Here is a 27,618-nt window from a genome sequence, read left to right as displayed (position 1 = left end):
AATGCTGTTGAACTAAGATCCAAATATATGTCTAAGCCTGCCTGCTGTCTGAAACAGGGCCCTGGCAGCAGGAAGAACTTTCTACAAGGATAATAAAGTAATAAATACGGGTAGAGGATTCACCCAAAAATGTGAGAGTTCATCTCTCTCTCCCCCCATGAGCTGCAAGCTCTCTGAAGCCAGATAAACATTTCCCCATATGTGACGTCAGGTCTCTTCTCTACCTTTTACTTCTCATTTAATCAGAGTAGACAGAAACCTGGTAGTCACAACCATGTTACCTTACACTGTGGTGCTTAATAATGAACCTGACCAAAAACATGATGTTGATGTTTGTTAGTCCAAGACTTGTGTGTGTTTAAGCTACCAGCTGGCCAAAACAAACAAAGGGAGCAAAACAAAAGGGCCTGAACCAGTCAAGCTGGTAACAAACAGTAAATCTAAATTATTTAATCTTCCTTACACTGAGATCAGTTAAACAAAAAAACATGTCATTGTGTTGCATCTTTTACCAGACAACAACACAATGCACCACTCCTCAGGTGCAAGAGTCAAGCTGCTACAGTGTGTGCTACAGTGTGTATGTGTGTGTGCTGCCTTTCACCTTTAGGGGCAGAGGTTCATCGTCGTGGGTGAAAGGGTGCTCAAACACCACAGCAGCCAGTAGCTTTCCTGAGCTAGAGTTTTTTCTCACGTAGTCCTCAAACTGCTCCTCCGTCTCAAAGCCACGCACTGGAAAACAAACGAACACACACACATCGATTAAAACAGCATCGCATTAGTGGCGCTGCATTCGTCTCATGTACGTTTGTTTTCATGCCCGTCTCATTGCGAGACCTTGGTGCCTTCATGGCAGCAGGTTCGAGATGCTGTCGGCATACTGAGCTCTAAGAGCAATATTATCAAGACAACAGAACTGGATTTCTCAATGGCATATTTCTATTGCACTTATCAAGCACTCGTGAAGGTATTCCGAGTCCGGCAAAGGACCTCAGTGTTAAATATTGGCCCCGAAGGTAAATCTCATAAAATAAACACTTGTCAGCAGACACACAGATGGCTGACAAACACACCAGTTCAAGCCTGCCTTTGCTACACTGCTCTTCACTTGAACACTGCTTAAATGGTTTGTAGTTTACCACAATTATTCCCAACCAGGGGTAATTGTATGCAGGGGTTACTTTTGCAGCTGTAAAAGTGGTACACTACTTGGAAAAAAAATTAAAATCAGGAGTCGCTCAAAGTTATACATCCAGATATTTGCATTTAAAATCAGAATATCCATATAGACTTACAAATTGGTGTGATGCTGATTTTTAGTGAATTTATTATGAGAATAACCAGCAAGCTAGCTGCGCTAACTGCACTACAAACACCTCCAATCAACCTGAGTCAGCTGTAACACCTTAAAGGCAGTGTGAGTGTTAGTTAGCAAGCGAACAGAGAGTCGAAATGGATCTAAGGTTTAAATGGTTAGATAATAGGATTATATTAATATGAAATAGCTGATCAGCGAGTGACTATTTAAAAAGAAATTAGCCGAGTAATCGAAAAATGGTTCAACTTTTTTGCTAAAAATAAAATGAAGTTAGCAGTTAGCATTAACGGTTCATCAGTTGAATAATAATAGTACAAGAAAACATAACTTCTCTCATCGATGATCTACACAAGAAGAAGTCAAATGTTTTTTTTATAACAACAAAAACTTGACTTCACAATACAGGAACTCTCATTTCACAGTTCAGTATTTCACAATGCACCACATAAAACATATAAAAAGGCATTTCAGTACCTAACATCTTCGATTGTCTGTCGGCAAGAAAACAAGTCAGTCAGACCTTCTGCAAGTTTATCTGAACAGCTGGTCACGCAGAGGTGCGAGTGTGTGAATTAAAAAGAGAATTGAGAGTAAGTGTCCTGAGAGAGGAGGGTAAGATATATCAGTGTGTGAGCTTCCTTTCTTTCCCCATCTAACCTCCCAGTGATACAGCCAGACACGAGAGAAGGGTGCGGCCTGTTGATCTCATGAAGGAACCAGTATTCCCACCTCCAGACTGACTTGTTGTGAAGGCTGTGGTATTTGTTTCACTGATAATAATGGTGGTACTAACAGCTCAAACTGGGGATGTAAACATTAGGCTTCACTGCAACTGTATCCAGATTTTAGAAGCAACCCATTCTTATATTTTATCTAAATTTCTTTCAGTAATATCCAACAAACTTTTGGCAAACGAATTTGGTCACTGAAATGTAAACATGTTTTATGAAGTGTTACGCCATATGAAAGGAATAATTTGACATTACATCTTGTTTTGATTTGATTAAAGAAACAAGATATAACGTGTGTTAGTGAGCTTCAGTTGTGCTATTAAACAGATTTTCTTAACTGTAGAGGAAGCTAGATGTTTCCCTGTTTCCAGTCTTTATGCTAAGCTAAGCTAATATGCTGGACGCCCTGCTTTTCACAGATTTGAAGTTTAAACACGCCTACATCGTCGTGCTGAACCTGCCACCCATTCCCTGCTGCCAATACCCACCTGAGGAGAGCATCAGGCTGCGGCGCACATCCTCTGCCAACTGACGCACCACACTGGAGGTACTGGGCACATAGGCCAGCTGCAAGCCTCGATACATGCCGTTTGGTAGCGTGCCAACGGCATAGCTCTCGTAGACCGTGGCATTTGGGTAGTCCTTAAAAGGCACCTTCTGGCGTAGCACGATGAGGATGCTAGAGAAGAGCAGGGGCAGGAGTATCTCCACCAGAGTTACCAGGATCTGACGTTTCTGGAGAGCAAGAATAGAGTTGATAGAGGTGTATGAGGTAAGAAAGAAACAAAACAAGCAGAAGATAAAAGAGGGAATGAGAAGCTTCAGCTTCAAGGGTGTAAAATTAAGGGGAAAAAACGTTTTAAATATGAAATATGAGGCTCAGACTGAAAAGATATTGAGATTATTAACTATTTTCATTTCCTAATTTTCAATATGCTTTGAAAATGCTAACTACATGTCATTTTTTAAGTCAAGATGGGGTCTGGGCATCAATCACTCAATCAGAAATGATTTCACAGACAGTTGACATGAAGCGTAATGTGACGGCCTCCTACTGTTGAGCGATTGGAGCACAGAGTGACTTGGACAGTTTCAGGACATTACAGTCAAACCCAGAAGGGCGCCAATATCAACCTTCCCCTTTCAGCACTCGTTGAGGTTGTGTGATAGATGCCCCATTTTATGTATTGTTGAAAATATGTACACACTCATCAAAGTAAGGAATCAAAGTGAATATTGTTCTGCTATCAGTATTGACACACAGAACTACCGGTACCGTATCATTTAATACAAGCTGACATTGTTGTTGTTTTTTTTACAATCAGAGACCCCAACCACAGATTATTATGTCTCCCACAAATTTATAAATATTTTATATTTGTTATATTTCAACTTGCATATTATGTCTTTTATTTACTTGTGTGATTTTCTTTTTATTCATATTTATTGAGCATTGTTGGAGGGAGCCGGAGATCTGAGATTTTCACTGCTTCTTTGTAACCATTGTGCACGGGACAATAAAGAATAATAAATACCTTACTAGGGCACAATTGTTTTTAATGATATAAAAAAAAAGGTTCACTCAACAGATTTCAAATACATTTTGGATAAATCCCTCTATAAATCCCTCTACAGGACTTAATGATATGCAGAAAAAGTTATTTTTCTTGCCTCACAATACGGTTCAGACAATCCTTCATTGTGCTCTGGTTAGACAACATGCCGTTGTAAAACAAAGAACAAGTACAGCGATAACATTCATGAGTAGAACAAACACTTTGAAAAGAACGGAAACCTGCTCAGCTGGAAATATGTCAACATGACCTCAACTTTTCTAAATGTAGCCAGTTGTCCACAAAAAACAGCGTGGCCCAGAAATATAAGGTCATTGCAAAGTAAGTAATGCATTATATTCGGTATACATGCACTCTGTGTATGTTTTTCTGCAGCCAAGATGGACACTAAACACTAAGATGCACGGGATTTTAGTTTCCTGCCTGGTCCTAATGGAGTCCCTGTCGTCTCTAGACGCAGCAGGGAGTGGATGAAGGGTGATGGAGCAACTACGCAGAAAGATAGCCAATTCAATTTCTCGATAGTTGCAGGCAACATTGTGCAACCATCAACTGATATTAATGTTCAAAATTATGCAAGCTGCCATTCAGACCGATACACACTGGAACTGATAAAAAAGATAATATATATATCTCTGTATGTATGTAAACAGTACATAGTAAATACGTATTTGTATATATGCCTTTAGTTCTATTTTTATATAACTTGTTCTATTTTATTGTTGTTGATATTCTATTAATGTATTGTGTCAGAGGCTACGACTGCATTTCATGCATTGTATTGTGAGAATAATGAATCCGTTCCCCTAAAAACAGCCATAAAATGCTTGGAAAAGCTTGCGACAGCCACCAACATGTTGACCTAGCTGGAGCCCCGAGTCACAACAACAGTGCAGGCACTCTGTATATTGATGAGGTCAAGGCAACCAGTTTCCATGTCGCTGGCGAACATCATAAGTTGCAGAAAACAAAATGTTAGTCACTTCACTGTATTTATGACGTCCCGTGAGCCTATAACTTAGCAAATACTGTCATGCAGGCCTCTGCTCGGTAAACACCGACACTTCTGACGATTCACAGTCGCAAAACGATGTCGGCGCCAAACAAGGACACGTACAAGCCGAGTGTAGGTTCACCTCCCCTCCAACTCACCTGCTGAAGATAGTTTTTCCACAACAGTAGTCCAAATTGTCGCACGATAGCCATTTTGAGCGGTACACAGGCCGCAGTCCAGTCAGCCTTCTACAGTGGCTGGAGAGAGAAAAGTTCGAGGTTAGAGCTCAATGTATAATTCAATCTTTGTATGAAGGTTTCTTGAAGCTTTAGTTGCGTTTTCGAAACAGCTTCCCACCGCAGTGACGACTGTAAAAGTTTCGGGTCTCAGTTTGTTTTCAACATAACTCAAGAAAACAAATAAGAGAAGTGAAATTGAGCAATCGACAGTAACATGATGAGCATGATGTTGTGTTTATATTCAGACACTGTACACAAAACAAGTTATGAGTGAAGAAAATCACATGACAGGGGAAGGGAAACAGGTCTAAGTGGTACAATTAAATGAAAGGGTTGACATCAGCAAGGAAATGAGTTCAGTTATAAAAAACTAAAACCACCCTAATAAGGAAAATATTGGAAAAAAAATGGCATCCACAAGCTGAACCAGTTACAGGCCAATGGAGATTATGTAAGACGCTGATAAAACGGATAATAAACTCACATGCCACTAGAATAGCTTTTGCTAATACTTCTGTAGTCACCTCCCCGACCAGGTACAGTCCAAAGAGGATGATCAATAAATACGAGCTGTTAAAGCTTCTACAACTGGCCTCACGGGAGTCTTGTGGGACCTAATTGGAGTCCCATTTCACAGCACAGCTCTTGAGTTCATAATGTAACCATACTGGTCATACTGGAACTGCTTGAATATCACACTGGTGCCATTCATCTCGGAGTGGCTGCATCCTTTTCCTTTTCTATGTATTATCCATGTAGTTCTTTAGGGCAGCCATTTCTCAATCAGGATGTTTTAGCAAAACAATAAGGCCATTACAGACGTGGACCTTTTTCCTTATTAACCGGAACCTGCCTTGCTCTTCTCTGATTGGTCCAACACAGCCTTCTGGGCCTTCTGATTGGACGATCGATTTGTTCGTCAATCCCAAAGGATTCCGACGAATGCTAATGATGGAGCTGAGAAACAAAGCTCGGTATTTCCCAAATATAACGCGAAATTATATCATTTGACACGCCATACGGTATCGAATGTCCCCACCGAAGCAGCTTTAAGACATAAATGTGTAAAATTACCTCTAAACAAAGCAGGTTTCGGCACATTAACTTCCCGAGCTGCGGTCCCCTCTTCCTGTCGAGGTGAATGCAATTCCTCCTTTTTTTTTTGGTGTCAAACCGATGAGAAACGCATCACTGCGGGGGTTCCTCCTTCACCGACACCGCCGAGGCTCTGCTCGCAGTAGTGCAGCCCAGCACGTCAGTAAGCCCCGGTGCTTCTCACCCTCCAGTTCGCTGCCTGCTAGCGAGGCGATGACATTGCACCAGCTACTGTATCAACGTTAGCCCGTGTATTCATTGTGCAAAAGTACGGGTCACGTGATCACAGTGGAGCAGAGGTGTCACGTGATCGCAACAGCTGGGCGCACAGAAAATAATAAATATGTAATATAGGATCTTTTTTTTAAATATTCATTTTTATTACAATTTTAGTACGAATAGTGGTTTTGCCCTTCTGCGTTGTTTCAGACATTACTGTGTTGTAGTCAATTTTTTTATTATTTTTTTGTTTCAATCATTTTCTCTGTTATGATATAATACGTTGAAGTTGACAGTACATGCTGGGCTGGCCAAACGTTTTTGATTGTTGGTCATATATCCAGAAAAAATCACAGGCCAAACAATAGTAAGTGTGTTCAACGAGTTACATTATGCAAGTAAATCAGTGTGTCTAGAGCAGCAAGGCTCATGTGACAATAATTACAATTTATTTGAATTAATTTAATACCTCTAATACAGTGCATGGCTACCTCGTGCAATTCAGTGTCTCTTAATTAGAGCGTCCCTGTTTGGTAAAGGACCTCATCTTTCAAACTCCACACCTTCAGTTTGTAACACAGACTTTAAGTCTTTAGGTTATTTTCTCAGATGTTAGAAAAAGTCCTCCAGAGCTGCAGAAGACATGATACAATTTTTTTTTCCCCCACTGGCTGTCAAAGGGTGAGAAGTACTCCTGATAACAAGTAAACTGAACTTTACCAGTAAAATCGGTGGCACTTTAACAGCAGGGCCACAGCTACAACTGGGGAAGGAGGGCCTGTCCTCCTGGAAATGTGTTTTAACAACCTGAGAGTTTATGTTTGACAGGCTGATTCCAGGATCTTTAGACTCACTACTTTCCCAACAGGATTCAGTATTTCTTCACCAGAATTTGAATTCTGGCAGTGTGGAGACAGATTTGAATCAGCATTTAGACCTTCATGTTGAAAAAAAAAAAAGAAAATTTATATTTTTCCTTAAATTATATATAATTTCTTAGTAGTTTCTGGTTCTACTTAAAGGGAAAGTTACGAAGTTCTGGGACAGATAATATAGTCAACAGTTAGGCCGCTTTGTAGAGTTTTAGGCTGTTCTTGAATTTAAATGATTTAGTTGAGGTTAGGGTCAATGAACATGAACTTCTTCTATGGGTCCGGCTCTTGAACGCAACCTAACTTAAAAGTTTTTCTTCAAAAACATCTTGTATTCATGTTGCTGATAGTTCTCACTAAGTCCAACAAAAGCAGTTTGTTAGGGAAAAGAACAATAATTTAGAGGAATGTTATGACAAATTAAATTGTGTGTTTGCGTGGTGGCACAATAAGAAACACTGAAAGGAAACTTGCATGATGGCTTATTTTATTTAAACTCAATACAAAATTACATATTCACATCATAGGTCGATAGAGAAAACACTGCACTGTAGAAAAACACAAGTTTCACAAAGAGAACTGCCTTTTTGGAATGAAGCGAAAACAATTTCAAGTAGTAGTGGCATGTTCCTTCGTCTTTCTCCATGTATACATATAGTACTACGTACATTTTAAAACATAGGTTATAAAACAGGTTATAACCAGCTGGGCATAACAGTTAAAAATGGATTTACAGTCAGTCACAGACTTTTGTGTCCTGAATGAGGCGTACAGCACTTTCAAAACACCGTCAGGTAAAAAAATGTCCCTTTAGTGTCTGAAGTTCCCTTTCACTCCAAGAAGGCAAAGCAAATCCATACAAAAACACTTACGTATTGATTGTTCAAGCGGGGAAATTGTTACATTTCATTGAATGCGATGATAAAAGTGCTAGACCTAATTCCGACGGGAGGAAAAGTGGGTTAAATCCAACTTATCACTTCACAGCATGTTAGAGTTTCATGATGCATCGAGTGCCTCGTTACATTTGAGCTGATTAGTTAAAGACTGTGTCACACTAACACATCTGGACGATAGGCTACGACACTCATCCAGCTGGTGATTCTTGGTTGGTTACATTATCAGCACACATTGTCAACATCTCAACAGTTAACATCTTAACAACATGTTGTTCCTGATGGGATTAGTGCGCTAAAGGTCTTTTAGGTAATATGGATCAAACTGGTAGGGTAGATATCCGCACATTTAAATCTATGCAGAGAACACTTTATCTTTAACTTCCTCAGGTAATATGGATGAAAAAATATGCAAATATATGCACTCTAGAAGATGCAGACTACTAAAAGAAAAGTCATTTCACAGCTCTGTTTCTATGAAAGTAGATGACCCTGAAAATGCGAGTGACACCACAACAGTACCTTTGGCAAACACGTAGAACTAAAAAAGGACAAAACTCAACAAAATGAGTTCATACAATCATTTTTTTTTTTTTTTTTTTAGGCTTCAGATGCAGACATTCCCGTCCCCTATTGATGACATTCACCAACTACAAGATAGTCTTGTACAGTGCGTATCAGATAACTATGATAACCAAAACAATCACAATAACATGACAGCTATGTTTAAGATTTCAGTACAATATGATTTGAACAATGAACACTTTCTTCTTCTTCTTCTTCTCCTCCCCCCCCCCCCCGGAAACGAGCCCGCGAGGTTTCATTTCTTTTACAACGATCTGAGATCTGTTGTTGCAGAAGGCTGTAGACCAACAGAACGGTTCCTGAGGAGAGTCGAGTCGTGTTCCAGTGGTTTCAGAGCGGACCGGCTTGGTTTATGGGAGGTATGTGATTGTGTCTGTAAACGTGTAAATGAAATGAAACGTGATACAAAGGCGAGTTTCCTGCTAATTCATTTGTTTTCCCTTCCTTGAAAGCCTCTTGATCTTCAGGCAATTGACGGCTCAGTGCGGGCTGACAGGTAACAGCATTGAGAACTGAAGAAAAGTGCTGACGGATCATAACTGAGGGAGGGGAGGGGGGGGGTCTCTGGGCAACCCCTCCGTCTATAGGCTCAGAAACCCTGCATTGGCAGAATACTCGTCTCCTTCCTCCTCTTCTCTTTCCACCTCACCTCCGCTATGAGCTGCCGAGTTCTTCCTCTTCACTTGTCTGGTGGAGGTGCCCCGGGGTCTCTGCATGGGCACCAAAAGGCGGAAGCCTGGCTGGGCATTGGCGGAGGCGGTGCCCGGGGAAGTGGTAACGGTCTTGAATGTGCAAGGCATGAGGGTAGCGGAGCAGCACGTGGACGAGGGGCTAACACTCTGGACGGAGGAGTATCCTGAACTGTGATGGTCTGTCGGGAAGGGGAGGGGCTCCTCGTCTTTGCGGTCCTTGCTCACCTCCCTTTCCGCTTCAGAGAAGCTGTCTTCGTCGCTGGACAAGGCTCTGCAGTGCTCCAGTCTCACGTCTGCGTCGGTCACCGAGTGCAGTTTGATGGATATCATGGAGGCTGTGAAAAAGAGAAGTGTCCGAGTTTAAAACAATGAATCATTTTTGGGTTACGTTCACACAAACAACAGAGCCTGGCAAACTGTACAGCTACCATCGTCATTTGTCCACGACGGAAAGCCTGAATAATGTGCTGAAATATATGTGCTGGATTATTATGCTTTCAACTGCCGCATCCTCTTGAGTTGCTTAATGTACTGAGAGAATGACTCGTGCATTATTCTCCTCTCTATGCATATATATGGAGTACTTAATGGATATGCTTTGCAGAGAAACTGGAAATAAACGTGCCCATCAGCCCCTCTCCCTTCTTTTTCCTCAACACTCACAATCGCAGTCTCTCTCTCCCTCGCTCTCCTCCTCCCGGTCCCCCTCATAACCGGAGGAGGAAGTGTCCAGACTCCAGTCCAATATGTCGCCAAGCAGCGTCTCCTCCTGATTGGACAGCTCCGCTGTGGGTGTGGCCACAAAGCCGGCTCTGTGGGCCTGCATGGCGTCATCGCGCCTCCTGAAGTGGAGAAAGTGCGTTAGAGTGAGTCACCGGAGCGTCTCACAGATGGCACAAACAAACGTTTAACAAGTCCGTCTGTTACCAAGTACGGGAGCCTCGGCAGTGATCAGAACTGCCAAATGAGCAAGGGGAGAGAGTTGTTTCTAGTAACTCAATACCTCACGTCCTGTCACACAGGTGCTTTAAATACTAAAGGATGTGTTGTAAACCTGGGAGCTACAGTATGTAATAGGGCCGCCGCCTCTTTGTCGGCTAATCAGTGGTTTTGGTCTCAGTCGACTCGACTAAGATCTCTTTAGTCGGTTTTTGTACACTTCTTTCATGCCGAATGACTTATTTCCAAGAAACTTATGAGCACATCTCTCGTGAACACAAGAATTAAAGTGGTGCCTTTGTGGGATTCTTGTTTTTTTGTTCTGCACACAGTCCAGGCCCTGACTGTAAAAAGAGAGTGCAAACTAAAGTAACAAAAGTGGCTAAATATAAGTTAGTGAACATATTGGATAACACCATAAAACAATGGGATTAAAAGTTACAGTGGCCCAATGGCCCAGTGCCATTAGAGAGCAATGCAAGCGAAGCAAGTGTGAGATTTCTCACAGGACAACTAGAAGGATGTCTAGGGGCCAGCGGGCTATACTGCATTATGCAACATAGACTGTGCAAGTGTTCACAGTAATGCACAATATATGCATCAATACATTTGATCTATATTTAAGTGTTTTTTTATAGAACACCTGTCCCCAGTGTGTTGTGATGGGGACTCAGTGTGTTGCTCACTGGTTTACCTCTTGTTGGTGCTGGACGGAGAGGCGAGGAAGGTGTGGATGTCCGCTGGTTGACCCGTGGGACTGGGAGGCTCCATCTCAGGCTCCACCTCAGGAATCTCCAAGATCTGACACAGCTCTTTGAAATCCATCACCTTGTGGAAGCCATGAAGTTATATCAATAAACCCGTTTCAGACAACCATTGAGAGACACACGCTGTGCTACAATTTAAAAACAATGTGTGTGTTGTGTTCCTATACTGGCAATAAATAAAGTACCTTTTCTTTGCTGATGTGCTGGAAGGCCTCATCTTCAAACCGTTGCTTAACACCAGTGAGAGACACGTGCCTGTAATCTTTGGGAACGTCGTCACTGAAACTGAGGAGACGAGAGTGCGAGGGGAGGGAGACAAAGGGAAGAAAAATGAGTGAGTCTCATGCACTTTGCTTTGCTGCATCTTTATAATCAGCTCTTGAGGACAAATCTCGTTACTTGTCCATTTGAGAATTACAGTTTGTCGATACGACGCTCACCTATCAAAGTGACTCACCCTGAGGCACGTTTGTGTGACTCAGTTGGTGATTCACTGATGGTCTCACATATATATATACACACACACACACACACACACACACACACACACACACACACACACACACACACACACACACACACACCAAATGATTTCCACCGTCTCTTATGACTGCAGCTCTCTCTGGGCTTCAATACCTTAATGGACATCCATTTTCTTGGTCACCAGACATTATAGACAATCTTACATCTAATCACGGTGAGCATGCTGACAACAGTGTACAAATCACCAATCCATGGAGGAAAGCAGTATGAAGGTACAGTAACAATCTGAAACTGGACTGAGAGGTTTCTAATAGCATTTTCTGTAGCTCAGAGTAAAATATATAGTGTGTTTACCGCACCATGTTTAACGTTGTAGCCACAGTGGATGCCTTCGGTTATCAAACAGTGCTGCTGTCATTACTCAGCAACGGTCACAGTGGATCATTTTTCTAAATCGATAGATTTACGTTTTATTTTGATACTGTATCGTTTTACCTCTTCAGGCCTTTTAAAATATTCAAACTAAACTGTTTGAGAAGGTAAAGATCACTTTGTTCGGAGCGCTCACTGAAATACAGAAGCTTTGATGAGGGGTTACGAGCTCTCTTCGGTTTGTTTTAAAGGCTCACGAGAGAAAAGGTTTTGTGAACCACCGTGTACACATGGTTTATTCAACGCTTTTTCAGTTGTATTATTAATACATCTAGCCCATTAGCATCATCTTCCTGTTCTCTGCTGTGAAGAAAATAACACACAAAATGCAAAATACAAAGTCCACATAACAACTTTCCGAGGCAACAATGGCAATTAGCTTTTGGGTTAATTTAAGTTTCTTTTTCTTTATAGATATGAGGAGAGACTCACCCTGCTGACAACAGATGAAGTGTATTTTTAAGTGCCTTTTTAGAATGTATACAATGTCTATGCTGGCCATGATAACACCACATCACTAGGGCTGAACAAAGGAACCAGAAAAAATAGACCTGCGTGTGCTGAATGTCACTCGACAGACTGGGTGACGGAGCGGTTGGAGGAGGAGGAGGATGATGAGAGAAGTGGAGACACTTACCACTTGACATACAGCAGCACAGACAGAGAGGCCAGGGTCTCCTTGGAGAAGCCGGTGTAGTCGACTAACTGGCTGGGCCAGACGGGAGCTGCAGAGATGGAGACAGCAGACATAAGTCAACGTAAACTTAACACTCGACTAAGGCTGTGAACTCTATTTGCAATACATGTCAGTGTTTAACGGGTGATACAGTGCTTGTCAAACAGGCGTGTTGTGTGTGTGTGTGTTATTACCATAGTGATGTAGCGCTCGTGTAAGCAGTAGTGCAGCGCAGGCCAGTTTGGAGGGCGGTGGAGAGGCGAGAGCGGAGTAGAGCAGCGACAGCTCGCAGACGTAGCTGAAGAGGTGAGCGGTCCGCCTCTCCAGAGGGAGCAGCGACAGCAGCACCTCACCGTAGTCCAGCAGCGTGGGGCTCTGAGGGGGAAGTGCATGAAACCACTCTTTATATTCAAAAGGTTCAAAGTCAGTTCTTAACATCTTTTATCGGCACTAAGAATTCACATCGTCGAATCTAGTTGCTCACGTCTTGCTTATTGTCGAATCATGTTTTTTTTGGGGCCATTGACACCCCTTAGTTTAATCTTTATGCATCTATGGAAAGTAGTAAAAAAACAACAAAATCGTTTGTTGCTGTTAATTGTGAGAAGTACGCTTTGTTTCATGACCACGTTTTTCTGCTACTGCGAAGATTGGACTGAGATTGGCGGTTGAATCAGGCTCATAAAATGGAAACGTTGACTATTCGGGGTCTTCTTTCCTCTACATTATACGAGGACATTGGTTGTACTCACCCTGATCCTTCCCTCCAGCACAGAGACGACCTCCCCCATCATTCGAACCAGGTCCTCATATTTGTAGGTGTTGTCTGTGAGCCAGACAGCTTCACGTATGGTCAGGATTTCTTTACTGATATAGCTGAAAACAAAAAGAACCAAACATTAAAAAAAGATGGATTTTAATCTATAACTAAATTGTATTTATTCCCAAAAATAATAATAATAAAGGATCCTTCATTTTACCTAAAATATTTCTAACTTCCCAAAAGAGCCTAAAAACTGTATTACAACCGTTTCATTCAAAGTGAAATAAATAAACATTTCAGAATAAAAAGGCACGTGTGCATTCTCACCGTGTACAAACTACCATGCAGGCGATTCCCAATAACTGGAGGCGAGCCTTGGGGACCGAGCGCAGAGCCAGGTAGCGGTCCACACAACCCACGGTCACGTGCAGTGTCAGGCTGGAGAAATCCTTCATGGTGGTCACCTCCACGAGCCAGTCCACCAGGATGTACCTGGACAGGCAGACCAGCACAAATTGAAGCAATGACAGTGTAACAAGAGGCAAAAGATTGAAGTCTTTAACTGGTTCTGGCAAAATGAATGCCAACAAATTGCCAATATTCTCAGCGTCAGTCATTATGTAATTTCCTTTACATCGGTAGTTTAATAATGAATAAACAAATAGACATTTTATGACCCATTTCTGTGCAGATAACGTACAAATATAAATACAAGATGGCGTATTTTTACGCTTGTGGAGCGGATCTCCGTTGAGCATCTGCACAACTGACCCCCTGCTCGCCTGCCTGCTGCAGCCAGTTGATTGTAGCGGAAGCGTAGTGTTGCAGCAGACGCTCTGCAAACCATCCGCGTATGTTATGCTTCTAATGTAGCCTGCGTGTCAGGCTAGAAGGCCTGTCTTCTATCTATTTTCATACGCGAGGTGTGCACAGCCCTTTAACAGACAGATGGATCATAATGGGTCTATATAGATATAGATATATATCTTTACTGGCAGACTGGCTTGTGGAGGCCCTAAACTAGACATTATCTGATCGTAAAATTTTGAAAATCTTGAAATCTCCCTGAAGGCTTTTGTTTCACATTATTCTCTGAGAAGCCACTCGTGCTGGTGTTCTGTTACATCTACTCTTCAGTAATGTCATTAGAGAAAGCCAAGATGATCAGAACACAGTGAGTCATCGCAATGACTAACAGGATCATTCACATTGTCTAGACAGATAATAATACAACAACGATCTGTGATCATGCCAGTGATATCACGATCTGTGTACCTCATGGTGTCCTTGATGCCTTGCCTCAGGATGCCCTGAGCGCAGTGTCGTGATGCCGGGTTAGAGGACCCGAAGAGCTGAGCCACCAGGTCAGAGCAGGCCTTTGCCTCCAGACCCAGCGGATTCCCACCGCTGCACACTTTAGCCAAGGAGAGCTGAGGAAAGACGACATCATCTGTTCACCAAATGTCTCAGAACGGCTGTGAATGGCTCGACAGCTTGTTGAATTTGATCACGCTGTAAACAATGAGGCAGAGTACTGCAATAGTCTGCTGCTGTGATTACAGAGCTTGTGATTGGGATGAGTCGAATTTGATTCAATGGAGCAGCTTTGGCAAAGCTTCAAAAACGTGGTCTCTTGACACTGCCAGATATGCTTCAATAAGAAGAACTAACAACTCTGGACAAAGAGGAGTGGGAAATGACAGAGAAATGAAACAAAAGCATGACAGATGAAAAGCCATCAAAAGAGAAAACACATCAGTGTCTTCTGCATCATTACAGTGAACCACCGAGGGCAAATAAAGACAAAGAAGGCCATCACAAGACATTAAATCGACTGCTGCATCAATGTACTGGTAATTGTACTGGTAATTCTGTCTTCAATCTCTCTCTCTCTCTCTCTCTCTCTCTCTCTCTCTCACACACACACACACACACACACACACACACACACACACACACACACACACACACACACACACACACACACACACACACACACACACACACCTGTGCCTCCCAGCATCCTTTGCCAGCATAGTCCCTGAGGGTTCGGATACACTGGAGGTACCTGCCTGGATCGGCCACCTGAAATTAATATATATATATTAAAAAAAAACACATATATATCTCTTGTTTGACCTCATTTCTCAATGAATAAACTTGCTACAATCAATAAAAACAGTGTTTTGTTGTTAGTCTTTTAATCAATTGAATGCATGTATGAAGTCCTGACATGGAGAAACTGTACAGTAGCCTAAATAAATAAGGTCAACTTATTGAAGTTTAACTCCGATTAGAAAACTAAATAGAGATTCTCACTCACCGCTGCTTTCCGGTTGTGCTCCCACAGCATGTAGGAGCTCTGTAGACAGCCAGCCTGCGACGACTGCTCCAACATAGATACGGCCTCCGAGCGTCTCTCTTCGCCCTGGAAAACAGTGACACAGTTCCAGATGTGAGTGAAACTAAAGAAAGGGTTCTGTTCTTAGATGCTAACAAAGCGGTCAAACATCGTCTCGTCGACGCATTAATGCTTGTGTGACACGATACCGAAAAACCGACCAGAGTTCAATGGAAGTGATGTGAAGTCATTTTTCATACTATCAAAGAACACCGGGGCCGCAAGTAAGAATAATCAACATGGCCGGTTGCAACCGCGGTGTGATACGAAAGAAGTGGGAAAACAACAACCGCCCCACCTGTTCCGTTAATAACTAGTCGAACAAACCCCTGTGAGCAATACACTTTGACCGGAGACCAAGAGAAACCTGGTTGGCCTCACCCAAAACAGAGACAGATTCACTGTTACACTCACTTCAAACAGCTGCAAAACTCGGGCCAAACAGTGCAACAAGGGTCCTCTCTTCTCCTGTGGATCAGAGAAAAATTAATGAATGAACGAACACGTACGTGATATAATTTGAATGATCTACTTTATAAACACTGTGCATTCTACTCTACACTTCTCCGATATTATGAAATTATTATGGAGTCGTGAATGCGATGTTAATTTAAGCCATGGCAGCATCTCCACTGAGCAATAAAAGATCAGCCTTGTTCAGAGCTTTAGTTGGTGGTGTCATGATAAAAGCATTGAAGCTCATCATATTGTCTGACCTCATATTTGCATTAAAGAACAGAAAAGGACAATTTAAGAACATTATTGGTGCTAAAAAATGAATGCAGATTCATCCTCCATGCTCTTAAACGGGAATAGCCAAACCTACCACGTTGTTGTCACACTCCGCTTTGAGACGGTCAAACACCACGGCCTTGCAGCAGCTGCCGGTGGGCGACCACGGCGGGCGAATAAACACCCAGATGAAGGGATCAGTCGTGGGAGAGCGCAGGCTCTCTGCCAGGCTGAAGAAGTGCGAGGCCTTGCGGCCGCAGACATCGGCTCGCCCCTCATCGCTCAACAATGCTGGTGGAGAGAAACAAGGCACAAAGAGTGAGGCGCTGTGGAAATCATCAAGAGGGTTTCATGTCCCAGTTTCATTTTGGCCTTAATTTAACCAGGATGCTCTTGTTGTGTAGTGCTTAACTTACGTCCTTCGTTGTACAAATAAGCAATCCCTAGCTTCACAGCAGCTTCAAAATTCCCTTTATCAGCAGCTCTGAAAGAAGATAAGATGTTTCAGGTTAAAACTCACGCAGAAGAGAATAAATACATCTGTTTTTCAGGAGCTGGGCAGGTTTTATGTTGTATTTGACAGAAGTGAGTGTACCTCTCAAACAGCCATAAGGTGTTGGGGGATGGCCACGTGTCCCTGAAACTGACGCGGGCCCATACACTGGAGTGGTTGTCAACGATGTCCCGCAGCTGGGAGTGAACCTGTGTAGAGGTCAAGACAATCACCAAACGTGAGGTGAAGCGGCACACACGCGCTAGAGGTCGGGTAGTAGTGTTACAGTGTGTACAGTGTGTTTACTCACGGCTCTGACAGACAGCAGGTCCTCAGCGGAGAGGCACTGGAGCACACAGAGGAGGACCTCCTCAGGCAGAGACAGCAACGTGAGGGCTGGGGTTCGCTTACGCACACGCTTCCGAGCCGGGACAGTGTAGCATTTTGAACAACGGCAGTGGACTAAGGACAGAAAAGGGTAGTTCAAAGTTAGACACTTCAATAACAAGTTTCCAATACTTTGGCATGAGTGCAAGAAGAAATATAGTGTTAAACACATTTGAAGTGCACACACACACACACACACAATCATCCAAAAGCATTTCACATCTCAGTGCAAGGCCCACAAACTCATTCTCACGTAAATGTCAGATCAATATTTGTACTTAATTTTAAGGCCAGTAGCTGATAGTCAGACACACACCACGGTGAAGGTTATGGCTCCACATTCAAAAAGAAAAAGCCTAACGTAAGACATCTTCAAACTCTCTGTTTGAGTGCTCAAATGTTTAAATTCCTGGAAGGATACTTACCTAAAAAGTATCATAACAAGCTTATAACATCGTATTAATAAAGTGTTGTAAGCATTAACAGCCTTCTAACGACGGCGAGCTGAGCGTCTGACTGAAGTCAAACCAAGTGAGCGCCCAAATTTCCCTCCTGTGCTTCAAATGCAACTAACGTTAGGTCACGACTACCAAGTTTAAAATGAGTTATTTTATTGCTTTTTTTAATTAGCACAGCTTACAGTGCCAGGAGGAAGACACATATTGCCAGCATAAAGCCATTTGAAATTAGTTTCTTACAGAAGGTACCCATGGCTAATGTTACCCCGGGTTAACGTTTGAGTTGGCTATGAGGTAATAACCAGTGCTAACTCTATTTAAATTGCGAGAATTAAACGCACGTTCACAAACACTCGCTTTACATTACGTCATGCCCGTATTTCTAGTAGTAAGAGTTAGTTTAAGTGGACTTAAGCTACTTACCGCCCGCTTTCATTGCAAAGTGCAGTCTCCCTCCTCAAACAGCGATGCCTGTAGCTAATGTTACAGCACTGAGCGGCGATTCAAACGTTACGGTGATACTAGCTAGTTATAACACACAAACAAGACGTACAGAATATTTCAACAGTTACAGTGTTACACCACTGCTCACTGCCTCTGGTGTGCTGTAGTAGTTGGCCAAAATCTTAACAAGTTGTTAGCTGTTCGCCTGAATTCAAATTCAAGCACGAGTCCTCACTTGGTTGGACACGCCCCCAAAGCTACTCCAGCACCGCCCGCGTTCACCGTTTAAACGCAAGATTCAATCTGATTGGTCAGACCTGGTGACGCCCATCTACCGCATAGTAGCCCTCTGATTGGCCTAGCGCCAAGACCGGTAGTACCGATTGGCCAGATTTTATAAACTGAACAATATCCCAAGATCATTGGACAACGTAACGCCATTTCGAACTACGCGCTCGCCGGTGAATGTATATGATTGGTTGGCCTGATTATGAAGACCGTCTACAGACCCGCCTATTTATTGTAGATTGTGGGAAATGTAGTTAAACAGGAAATGCAGTTTAAAGGTACCCCGTTTAAAGGGACAGCGTCGAACAAATCCAGAGATGACTTTTTATTATGGCAATACCGAAACTATTCCAACAACAAGCAGAGAAGGTGCTTTGAACACCGGCTCCTGGTAACACATTGTTTTCTTAGACCTGATCTGGTCTGTGTTTGTCCATGGCACGATGAGATAGCAAATGTTGGATGAAAAAAGCACAAAAAAGATTGCATTTTGAATTTTAAGATAGTTGGGTCTTAAAGAAATCGACCACTCTGTCCTCAGTTGTAGCTATTGCCCTGGACGGAACTGATAATGAAATGAATGACTGCTGTCAAATTTCTCTTGTCAGACAGAACTAGAAGTTGTAATGAGGTCAAAGATTATTTGCAGACTTTGCCACAGAATATGAGGTGGGAAGTGCATATTCAATTGCTATGATACTGGTAGGGTTAATCAAGAGAAATGTGTAAAATGTAAAGAAAGAAAACTTTGGTGGAGCAAATATGATTATTGATGTGTTCCTGTGATGCAGCACAATAGGAAATCATATTGTCGGTCGCCTTGCTCTTTCGCACATTTCACACACACACACACACACACACACTTAAAATGTATCAATTCATCAATATTTGACAGAGCAGAGATTTCAAAAGAAGAGCCACAGATTGGTTTTGGACTCTGATGCAGCTGCCTTTGAGGAAATTGCAGAAATGACAGCATGATTAAAACCATTGTGTTGGATCCCCATTGGGAATAGACTTTGACTGAATAGTGTCCTCTTGCTGGTCTTTTGAAGAGGGTAATAAAGGAGCAGAGTACACTGCCAGTAGTAATCATTTGTTCCTTTCAGGCTCACTATTGATCTGCAGCTCATCCAATCTCATCATCACCTTAAATAGCTTTAGTTCAATATGACCTATCATTGAATGGTTGTCTTTAAAAAGAGTAGAAGAAAATGTATTGTATTTTTAAAACAAACAATATTTTTATATATATTTCACAGCCTATCGGGCAAGCCCTTTAATTAATACAATTCTTCGTGTTCTCCTATAAATGCGAACTGCAGCCTGTGTGTGATGGCAAACAAAGAAAACACACATCTTCAAATTATCTCTGTATTCATTGAGGCATGTCATTCTTGCTGCGTCTACTGGAAGTGTTGTATAATTAAATTATCTTGTGAGTGACCTCAGACGGGGCAGAGGCTGTGACATCGTCAATTGGATGCAGTTGCTGTTCCCATAGAAACCCCAACCATTTTCTCAGTAAAACACAAAGTGACCAGTAATGGCTATAGGGGAAGGCGATCAGTTGGTGCTTTCAGCCTAAATTGAAAACAATTATAGCAATAAAACAATGCACAATGTGCTCACTAAACAGTGGGTCCAAGTCTACAATTATGTTCCCTGAGCAATCATTATTTACAGTATAATTTTTCTGAAAATGTGTTGTTGTAAAGCTGCCGCCTCCCACATGAAGTAATTGGGTTTGATGTGAGAGCGATGACTTCATAGGAGCGCTCCTGATGCAGCGAGGTATTAATTAATGAAATACAGAGCAGAACACATTTTGAAAAAAGCTTTTGATTATCTATAAGGTGGACATTTGTTGAGGAGATTAAAGAGAAAGATGGGAAGTACGGTTATTCATGGGGGGGGGGGGTAGAAAAACACTTTGTAATATCTTTTTGTTTGTTTGGCAATGTGTCATATTCCTCTTCATCCAGAAATGATCAAAAATAATCAGCGTTGGGTGCATGCGACAGTCCCCTCCGTACTCTCTTTAAGTGTGCGAGTGATTCAATCCAATAGCTTCTCATCACATTTGATTCTATTACATTATCTACACTGAGACTGCATTTTAATTTCATTTTTGCCTGTGATTTAATTTGACTGTCTGGCCCGTGTGATTTCCATCCACACCTGTGTCTCCAAAACCGCTGCCAAATTTAAATGTAACAAAAGCATCATTTGGAAATGTCACAGCAGGCAGTGACTAATTCAATAAGACAGAATTTTGCACAGATGCTGTTGATCGGGAATTTGAATAAAACATGAATGAAGTCATCAGCCGTGGAATCAAATCCAGACTCTCTGATGTCACTTCGTGCTGCCTGTTTTTGTGGCTTTGCATTTTAAACTGATGTCAGCTTTGCATAATTCAAACTATGATAAAAGCCAAATAGCACTGAATGTTCAGGTTTGAAGCCAAGTTCTGGAAATTGAGAGGCGGATGAGTTGCTCCCATCTGGTTTCCTGTAATCTGTGCTGACCCTAGCAGTCCAGCTGACCACTTCCACTTCATCTGCACTCCCCCCCCCGTCGGCCTCTTTATTCAGACCTAAACACTGCTCCCTTCACACCCAAAGCTGTTTCCCAGCACAGTTACCACTGAATGATCAAACGTGTTCTTTGTTAATGAAATACAAAATAAACTCCTGCTGAACTGAACCAACTGAACCAGTAGGACAGGCCTGTACGATGACAACGCATAATAATAGGTTAGTCAATGTGTGGGTAGTTTGCCTGTGTTATCATTATGCCAGTAGGGGGTGTCATTTATTCTGCTCGATTCTGGCCAGCCTGTTTTCCTAACAACCAAAGGATCACACATGTCTCTGGTATCTGACCAAGTCATTCAAGCTGGCAGCACATGGTAATGCGTCTATATACAGCATCGAAATTTCAAGCACAGGGGAGGCTGAGGTGGTCTCGTCAACCAAAGATGTTTTTTTGAATGTTCTATGTACATGGTTAAGTGAGGTGACAACTATAATCTAATGTGCACACTGTTGAAAATAGTGTAAAAACAGTGTAAGTTCATTGTCTCCTCACTAGATGGATTGTGAGAGAGCTTATTGCCTCTTCCCTTTGGATGATTCTGAATAATCTCCCAAAGAAAGCAAGTTTAATACAAAGGGATGTATTTAATAAATACTTACTTTCACCTCAGGCAATAAAGTAGAATCTCACAGTTCAGTTCAGGTAACATTTATTTAATACAACAAATAAAATGTACATATAAGTAAAAATATACAGTAAAAATATAAAATTGTCATATATACAGCACCAAATATTAGAGGGCACACAAACAAGACATATTTCGTGTCACTCGCTCGTGACAAACAGCGTTGGCAGACAGCGTGGCTGTCTACCAACAGAGCGAGGTAGACTTTCCCTTTAGTTTTTTCAAAAAGGCAGACGGGAAATCACTTCACATCTCTATCAAACTAATTCTGGTCACCTGCCATTAATATTTAGTGTCAACTCACTGTCACAATACAGCTTGAAAATCAGCAAGTACAAGTATGCAACCACAATTTACTACACTGCACTGAGCTAAAAAAAAAAAAGAACTTACACATCATGTTTTTTTTGCCAGTACAAGAAGGTTCAGAGAAGACTTACTACACATTGCTTATCTTGGCATTTTCACTGCTGCTGCCAGTAATGCATTATAGCCCCCAAGAATAATACTGCTCTGTTCGGGATGACGGATCCCAACCGGGTCTAACTGCAGGGATAGCTCCCCACTCCCACCTTTAAGTGAAAGGAATGACCTCCCAAGCTCTGCTTTTGTCTTCCACCATTACCTCCTCATCCGCCCCCTTCTACAAGCTTAATAGAGTTTGGCTGACAACCAGTAAGCAACAGAACATCTAAATGCACAGTGAGCCGCGAAGACATGTGTGAGAGTGGACTGATTGCAGGTTGAAGCAGCTGGCCTCCAGGGCGGTCTTTGGCATTGTGTGTTAACTGCTACCTCTGGATGCATAGACACATTTTACTCAGCAACGTCACCACTCTGGTAGCCAGAATCGACAAAACAGTGATCAACAATAGCTCTCAAGGGTAATGGAGTGCTTTTGCGCGGTCCTTCACATGGAGACAAACTGACTGGACTCCTTTCAGCTATACATACAGCTATACATTCTGTGATTTGCACTTTCTACTTATGTGATTTGTATTTTTCATCCCATGTTACATTCAGTGGCGAGAATATTTAAGACAAGACTAAAAAAAAAGCCATAGTGTGTCTCATCCTGTGAGAGCACACAGCAACAGAAAGCACCTATTCACAGCCATGGAGTTGAGCGCAGCTACATTCACTCTCTTTCCCAAAGAAAGAAGTACATGAAAGGGAAACCCCAGAGACACTGAGAGCACAAACAGTAATCAGTATCCACTAGAGAACAGCCTTGTACCATATTTTCAATACTTCCCACATTGAGAGCAAAACTATCCAATTTTCTTTGGCAAGGAGTGATAAAGACAAATGTCTGTGTACTATGAGCCTTACATTTAAGTGTGTGTGGCTGGGCTATATAACAATGGGGAAATGAGGGGATCAAGTCAGAAACTGGGGATTTAGGATAGAGGAAGGCATGTGGGATGAATGAGGAGAGTCCTGTTGGGGTAAAGTGAGAGAGAGAGAGAGAGAGAGAGAGAGAGAGAGAGAGAGAGAGAGAGAGTAAACAAGGGGGGAAATTCTCAGGGGTTCAGATGGAAACAGCGGAATGCGACAGAGCCTTTTTCCATGAGTGCTTGCTCAAGGCACCAAGAGGGAGGGGCCCTAGGGGAGCAGGATCAGTCAAAGTGTTCCTACAGTGGCATGTCCCCTCGGGTAGTGTCCTTCAGTAATCCTGGCCTGTCCTGTGTGGGTTTGAGGTGCCCCACGAAGAAACTAGGCTGGGCGTAAATGTGCGCACATTGAAAGTCAGTGCCCCACTCCTTTGTAGTGTGAAGCTGAAGCTACAAAAGGCCTTTCGGAGCATGTTGCTTGACTAGAAGTTCCTCTCGCTTGGCGTGAACATGGCTACATGTGAAAATCTTTTGCTTCTCAGTAGTGAAGCCCAAAGGTCCAACAGACTTTCAGTTGACCAGAATCTTTATTTGAGCACACACAAACACCTTCCACTTCCCCAGCAGGTCCTCTGCCCTCTCTCCGGCTCATCGTTCACACAGATGCCACTAAGATCCTGCTGGACTCAAGTTCCACTCTCCCGTTGCGTAAAAAAAGCTCCCAACACATTGCTGCGGTGTCACAGGACGAGTGAATGACGCTGGCCACTGACGCGGGTGCCCTGCTCTTTCGGCCCGGGTATCAGGTTGCCGTCTTTGGCCCACTTCTGGCCTCTTGGAGAGTCACCTGTCCTGGCAAGAGGAATGCTGCGACTGACGTGCCTAGTGACGCCAGCATTGAATCCGGCAGCAGCTCTGCATAGCGTGTTAGGTGTCTGCGCGAGCTCCCACTGTGACCGCTAGTGCATATGTGAGCGAGGACTGCGAGGGCCATGTATCCGTGTGTGTAAATATGCATGTAGTGTGCAATGCATATTTGTGTGTCTCCTCTGAGGTTGTTTTGACACTGGACACCTGCCGTCTGATGATAAAAGAGCGTGTGAGGCATCGGTGATCCCTCCTTGTCAATCCAAAATGGTCCAAACTTCCACTCTCTATGATTTCTCAGCTTAAGTTCTCTCCGGTATGAGCTGAGCCGAAACTCTGTGATAAAGAATAGAGGGGATTAGGCGCTGGGAGGAGGTGAAGTGGCGGCTTCTTTAGCCAACCTTTGAGCTCCCAGCAGTTGGTATGTCTCTACTTTCAAGTTCCTACCACTGTTTTTCCCCATGTGCTTCACAGGGGACACTGCTCAGAGGTGAACGAGCCTCCCTCTTTCTTTTTCCTTCTCTTCTTCTTGTGGACAATCCAACAGGCAGTGGCCGTCAGCAACAGCAAAACACCCATGACAAGTAGAACCACCGACACCACTTTCGTCTGAGGCAGGTCATTATAGGTGTAGGTCACCCCGGTTCCCGCGACGCCAATCACCAGAGAGATGATTCCGAAGGGAAAGATGCAGCGGTACCAGGACTTCTCCATGCCACCGGTGGCCTGGGACAGACGCTCCAGAGAGGACAGCACCTCGGGGACTTTGGCCCCGCCAGCCTCCAGGGACTGACCCTCCTGTCCCGTGTTGGTCTGGGGTTGGCAAGCCAGGTGGCCTGTTGTACAGCCCATCCTGATGTTGTGAGCTGGGGGATCCTGAAGCCAGGCTGCAGCGTGGGCCTCTTGGATCACGTTCGCAGTCAGCTCTGGCCTGGAGACGCAGAAAGAAAAAGAGAAAGGCACAAAAAGAGAGAAAGGAGAAGGAGCTTTCTAAGACACCGGAGAGATGACTGAAGATGAAGGCTTCTAAGTCAGCGCTGAAATCCACTCACACTTTCCCCTTCTCTCCCTCCCTCTCTTGCTGTCTCTCTGGCAGCACATTGTACACTCTGCTGACTGTAGTGGCGGGGGATATATAAAGGACCATGGCAAGGGGAGGAGCTGGGCAAGATAAACAGGGAAGTCTGAGAGCTCTGATTGGTCTCCTTTCGTGTGACGTCAATCATTGAAGCAGAGAGAATAGGGTTTGACATCGCACAGGAAGGGGAGGGGAGAAGAGTTCCATCTTTTCTTCATCTCCCAATCACTGACTCTCAATTGCAGTCATTTCTTTTCTTTTCCTGCCATGTAAAAGCCTCCTCCGATGAATACGGAAGCTCACTGCCGACTGGAAATGAAAAGAAAAAAAAGGGGGGAATCCCACAAAATGTCAGATTGGAAAGTTACTTTTTCCATCTCACCTCGCACCACAACAGCACAAATGTTCAATCACAGCCACCTCCACATGACAGTTATATAGTGATGGTGTTTCCACTGCACCAACAGCAAACAGAAATCCTATGAACACCCACACTGGACATCAAATGCCTCTGTAATGTAAGTGTATAGACTAATGAGCCTGGCCACACGTGACAGAAATACACAGGCAGCCCCCATTGCTTTCCCACCCACACACACTGCATGGAAGGTAACCAAGTAGTAGTTAATCCCCCACCATCTCTCTCTTTCACGAAGAGAAAATCAATCCAGACAATCTCCCTCCTCCACATCTGAAAAGCTATGGATAAATGTGGCTATGTTTTTATCTTCAGGCATTACTGGATTTTTCAACTTTTTTCCTTCCATGCTTTTTGAAAATGAACTGTGAACTTAATATTGATTATGGCAGTTTGTTGCTGAATGGCTTTCGGATGCATATTGTTTCCTACAAATCTCAGAACAGAGAATGGTGGTTTTGAGTGTATTTAAGGAGGAATGTATTAGAATGACACAACATGCCTCTTTGCTATGCATGAGAGGTGTGTCACAAAAAATATCTGACCACACTGCAGGTCTAAAAAGTCATCTTTGCAGTTATAAAAACCGTAGTGCATGGCATCTTGAGTATCTAAAGAGACACGAGGAACAACTCAGCAACCAATACGATGTAATTATGGGTTTAAAAAAACATCTCTATGCATCCGTAAGGGGCATCTATTTTCATATGAATGCCTAACTTGCCTCCATATATGAACAGGAAAACTGCTCCTTAGTTTAGACACTGTCTGCTTTGAACTGAAATTTAACCTAATAAATAGCGGGTGTATCAAATAATGAACCCTAACAACTGGTGACTACGCTGACTTAAAGGGGATGTTCACCCCAAAATAAAGAAATACACATTGAGCACCACTAGCCGTGTGCCATATATTCCCATTATATTGGACAGAAGGCAGACATCTCCAAGGCCGAAAACTAGGCAACTCACACCAAAACAATCTAGATTGATAGATAGCACAGCGGGTGGGAAAAAGATGTTCTTATTTTGGGGTGAACTTACCACTTAACGATCCCTGCTGTAGCTCACTCTGGAACAGAGCTAGAAGAGCAATAAGAGGAGTGACAGAGGGGAAGTGAGGAATGGGTTTGTGAGGGGCGGGGCGCCGGAGAAAAGAGATGTTCAATGGGCATATAAAGGAGAGAAGTGGATTCTTGGTAGCCCTGTTCAGTTTCTGTGGATTTCTACTTGGGACTCTAGCACTGCAGTTGACTAGGGCTAAAACAAAAAGTGAAAAAGGAAAAAGGGTGAAAGAAATAGAGTACAAGTAGGAAGGAATGTGAATGACAAAGAAAAGACTATTCAACTCCTTCCCACTCTGAGTGAGAGTAGCCTACGTGTGGCACACAGCCATGTCGTCATGGGAAGGAAAATGGAGCTTCTTCCATGGAAATTATAATTGACTGGGATCTTCCATTATGTGACAAAAAGAGGCGTGAGAAACAAACGGGACAAAACGCATGAGACATGGGTAACCTGGGCAGGGCCATGCTGGTGGGAGTGGGAGAGCTCTGCCAGAGCCAGAGCCAGGCAGCAGCTGATGTATGCAGGTCAGAGGAAGGCTGAGTTGTGTAGGCACCACTCCCTCTGGGACCCGTGTGTAGTGTTGACATGATCTCAAGGATGCTTCCCGGCTTCCTCATTTCCTACTTTCACACACACCGATCCAAGACCGCAAGGGCGGACCAGAAGCTTGCAGCACATTTCCACAGTCCCGTACAACCGCAATCCACGAGGGGTGAGACACTTCTGGAGGAGATCTTACAAACATGTGTGACTGTATTTCTGATTTACAACCAGGAGACGTTGCCCATCGTCGGTGTGCTGCTGGAGTTTTCTACACGGGTAGAAATCTGAAGCTAAAATCTTCACCTCCCTTTTATAATCCTTTTATTCCTCTCCTCAGGGAGACATGCCATTTCCAGCTTGCAGCACGTAGTGATCCATCTCTGTGACTCAGCCGGCTTTGAGTGTGCACGTCCCTGCTTTTTGTATGTACATGAGTGTAGTAAGGCCCAAACACCCACGTCCTGCTGTGTGAACCCAGCGCCACCTGTTGCCCAGTCTGGCACAGCACCTGCAATCCACACGTCATCTGTGTGCACAAAGCCTTTTAGGCCTCTCCGAGCCTTTCTGCATCTCACATACGCCCTCACACAGCATTCGCAGGCGGGGG

At 43.3% G+C, this 27,618-nt stretch overlaps 3 protein-coding genes across 4 annotated transcripts in view; all 3 read right to left on the bottom strand.

Moving 5' to 3' along the window:
- Positions 1–6,225, bottom strand: part of abca3b (ATP-binding cassette, sub-family A (ABC1), member 3b) — a 22,106-nt gene extending 15,881 nt beyond the window's left edge. The window contains exons 1-4 of the mRNA XM_031877743.1: positions 5,931–6,225; positions 4,776–4,874; positions 2,538–2,784; positions 598–732 (exon numbers count right to left, since the gene is read on the bottom strand). Coding sequence (XP_031733603.1) covers positions 598–732; positions 2,538–2,784; positions 4,776–4,829 — 436 coding nt within the window. The 5' untranslated portion in view covers positions 4,830–4,874; positions 5,931–6,225. The remainder of the gene's footprint in view (positions 1–597; positions 733–2,537; positions 2,785–4,775; positions 4,875–5,930) is intronic.
- A 1,332-nt stretch (positions 6,226–7,557) lies between these two features.
- Positions 7,558–18,341, bottom strand: ccnf (cyclin F). Of its 2 annotated transcripts, XM_031877755.1 has the most exons (17): positions 18,170–18,341; positions 17,212–17,363; positions 17,004–17,110; positions 16,825–16,892; positions 16,503–16,699; positions 16,091–16,144; positions 15,599–15,703; positions 15,283–15,360; positions 14,551–14,705; positions 13,603–13,767; positions 13,265–13,388; positions 12,707–12,887; positions 12,474–12,561; positions 11,107–11,206; positions 10,849–10,982; positions 9,879–10,057; positions 7,558–9,550 (listed from the first exon to the last, which is right to left on the bottom strand). In XM_031877755.1, the coding sequence occupies exons 1-17, from the start codon at positions 18,180–18,182 to the stop codon at positions 9,105–9,107; spliced, it is 2,346 nt and encodes a 781-aa protein (XP_031733615.1). In that variant the 5' UTR covers positions 18,183–18,341; the 3' UTR covers positions 7,558–9,104. The 2 variants fall into 2 exon arrangements, with proteins under 2 accessions (XP_031733615.1, XP_031733614.1); XM_031877754.1 differs by lacking the exon at positions 18,170–18,341 and having other exon boundaries at positions 17,212–17,527.
- Positions 18,342–22,941: 4,600 nt separating this feature from the next.
- Positions 22,942–26,338, bottom strand: LOC116400091 (transmembrane protein 100). The gene has a single exon (XM_031877748.1). The coding sequence runs from the start codon at positions 24,755–24,757 to the stop codon at positions 24,374–24,376; it is 384 nt and encodes a 127-aa protein (XP_031733608.1). The 5' UTR covers positions 24,758–26,338; the 3' UTR covers positions 22,942–24,373.
- Positions 26,339–27,618: the final 1,280 nt, after the last annotated feature.

Source organism: Anarrhichthys ocellatus, unplaced genomic scaffold (genome assembly GCF_004355925.1).
Source record: "Anarrhichthys ocellatus isolate YVR2014 unplaced genomic scaffold, GSC_Weel_1.0 scaffold146, whole genome shotgun sequence".
Taxonomy (NCBI): domain Eukaryota; kingdom Metazoa; phylum Chordata; class Actinopteri; order Perciformes; family Anarhichadidae; genus Anarrhichthys; species Anarrhichthys ocellatus.
This window is presented reverse-complemented; position numbering and strand designations above follow the sequence as displayed.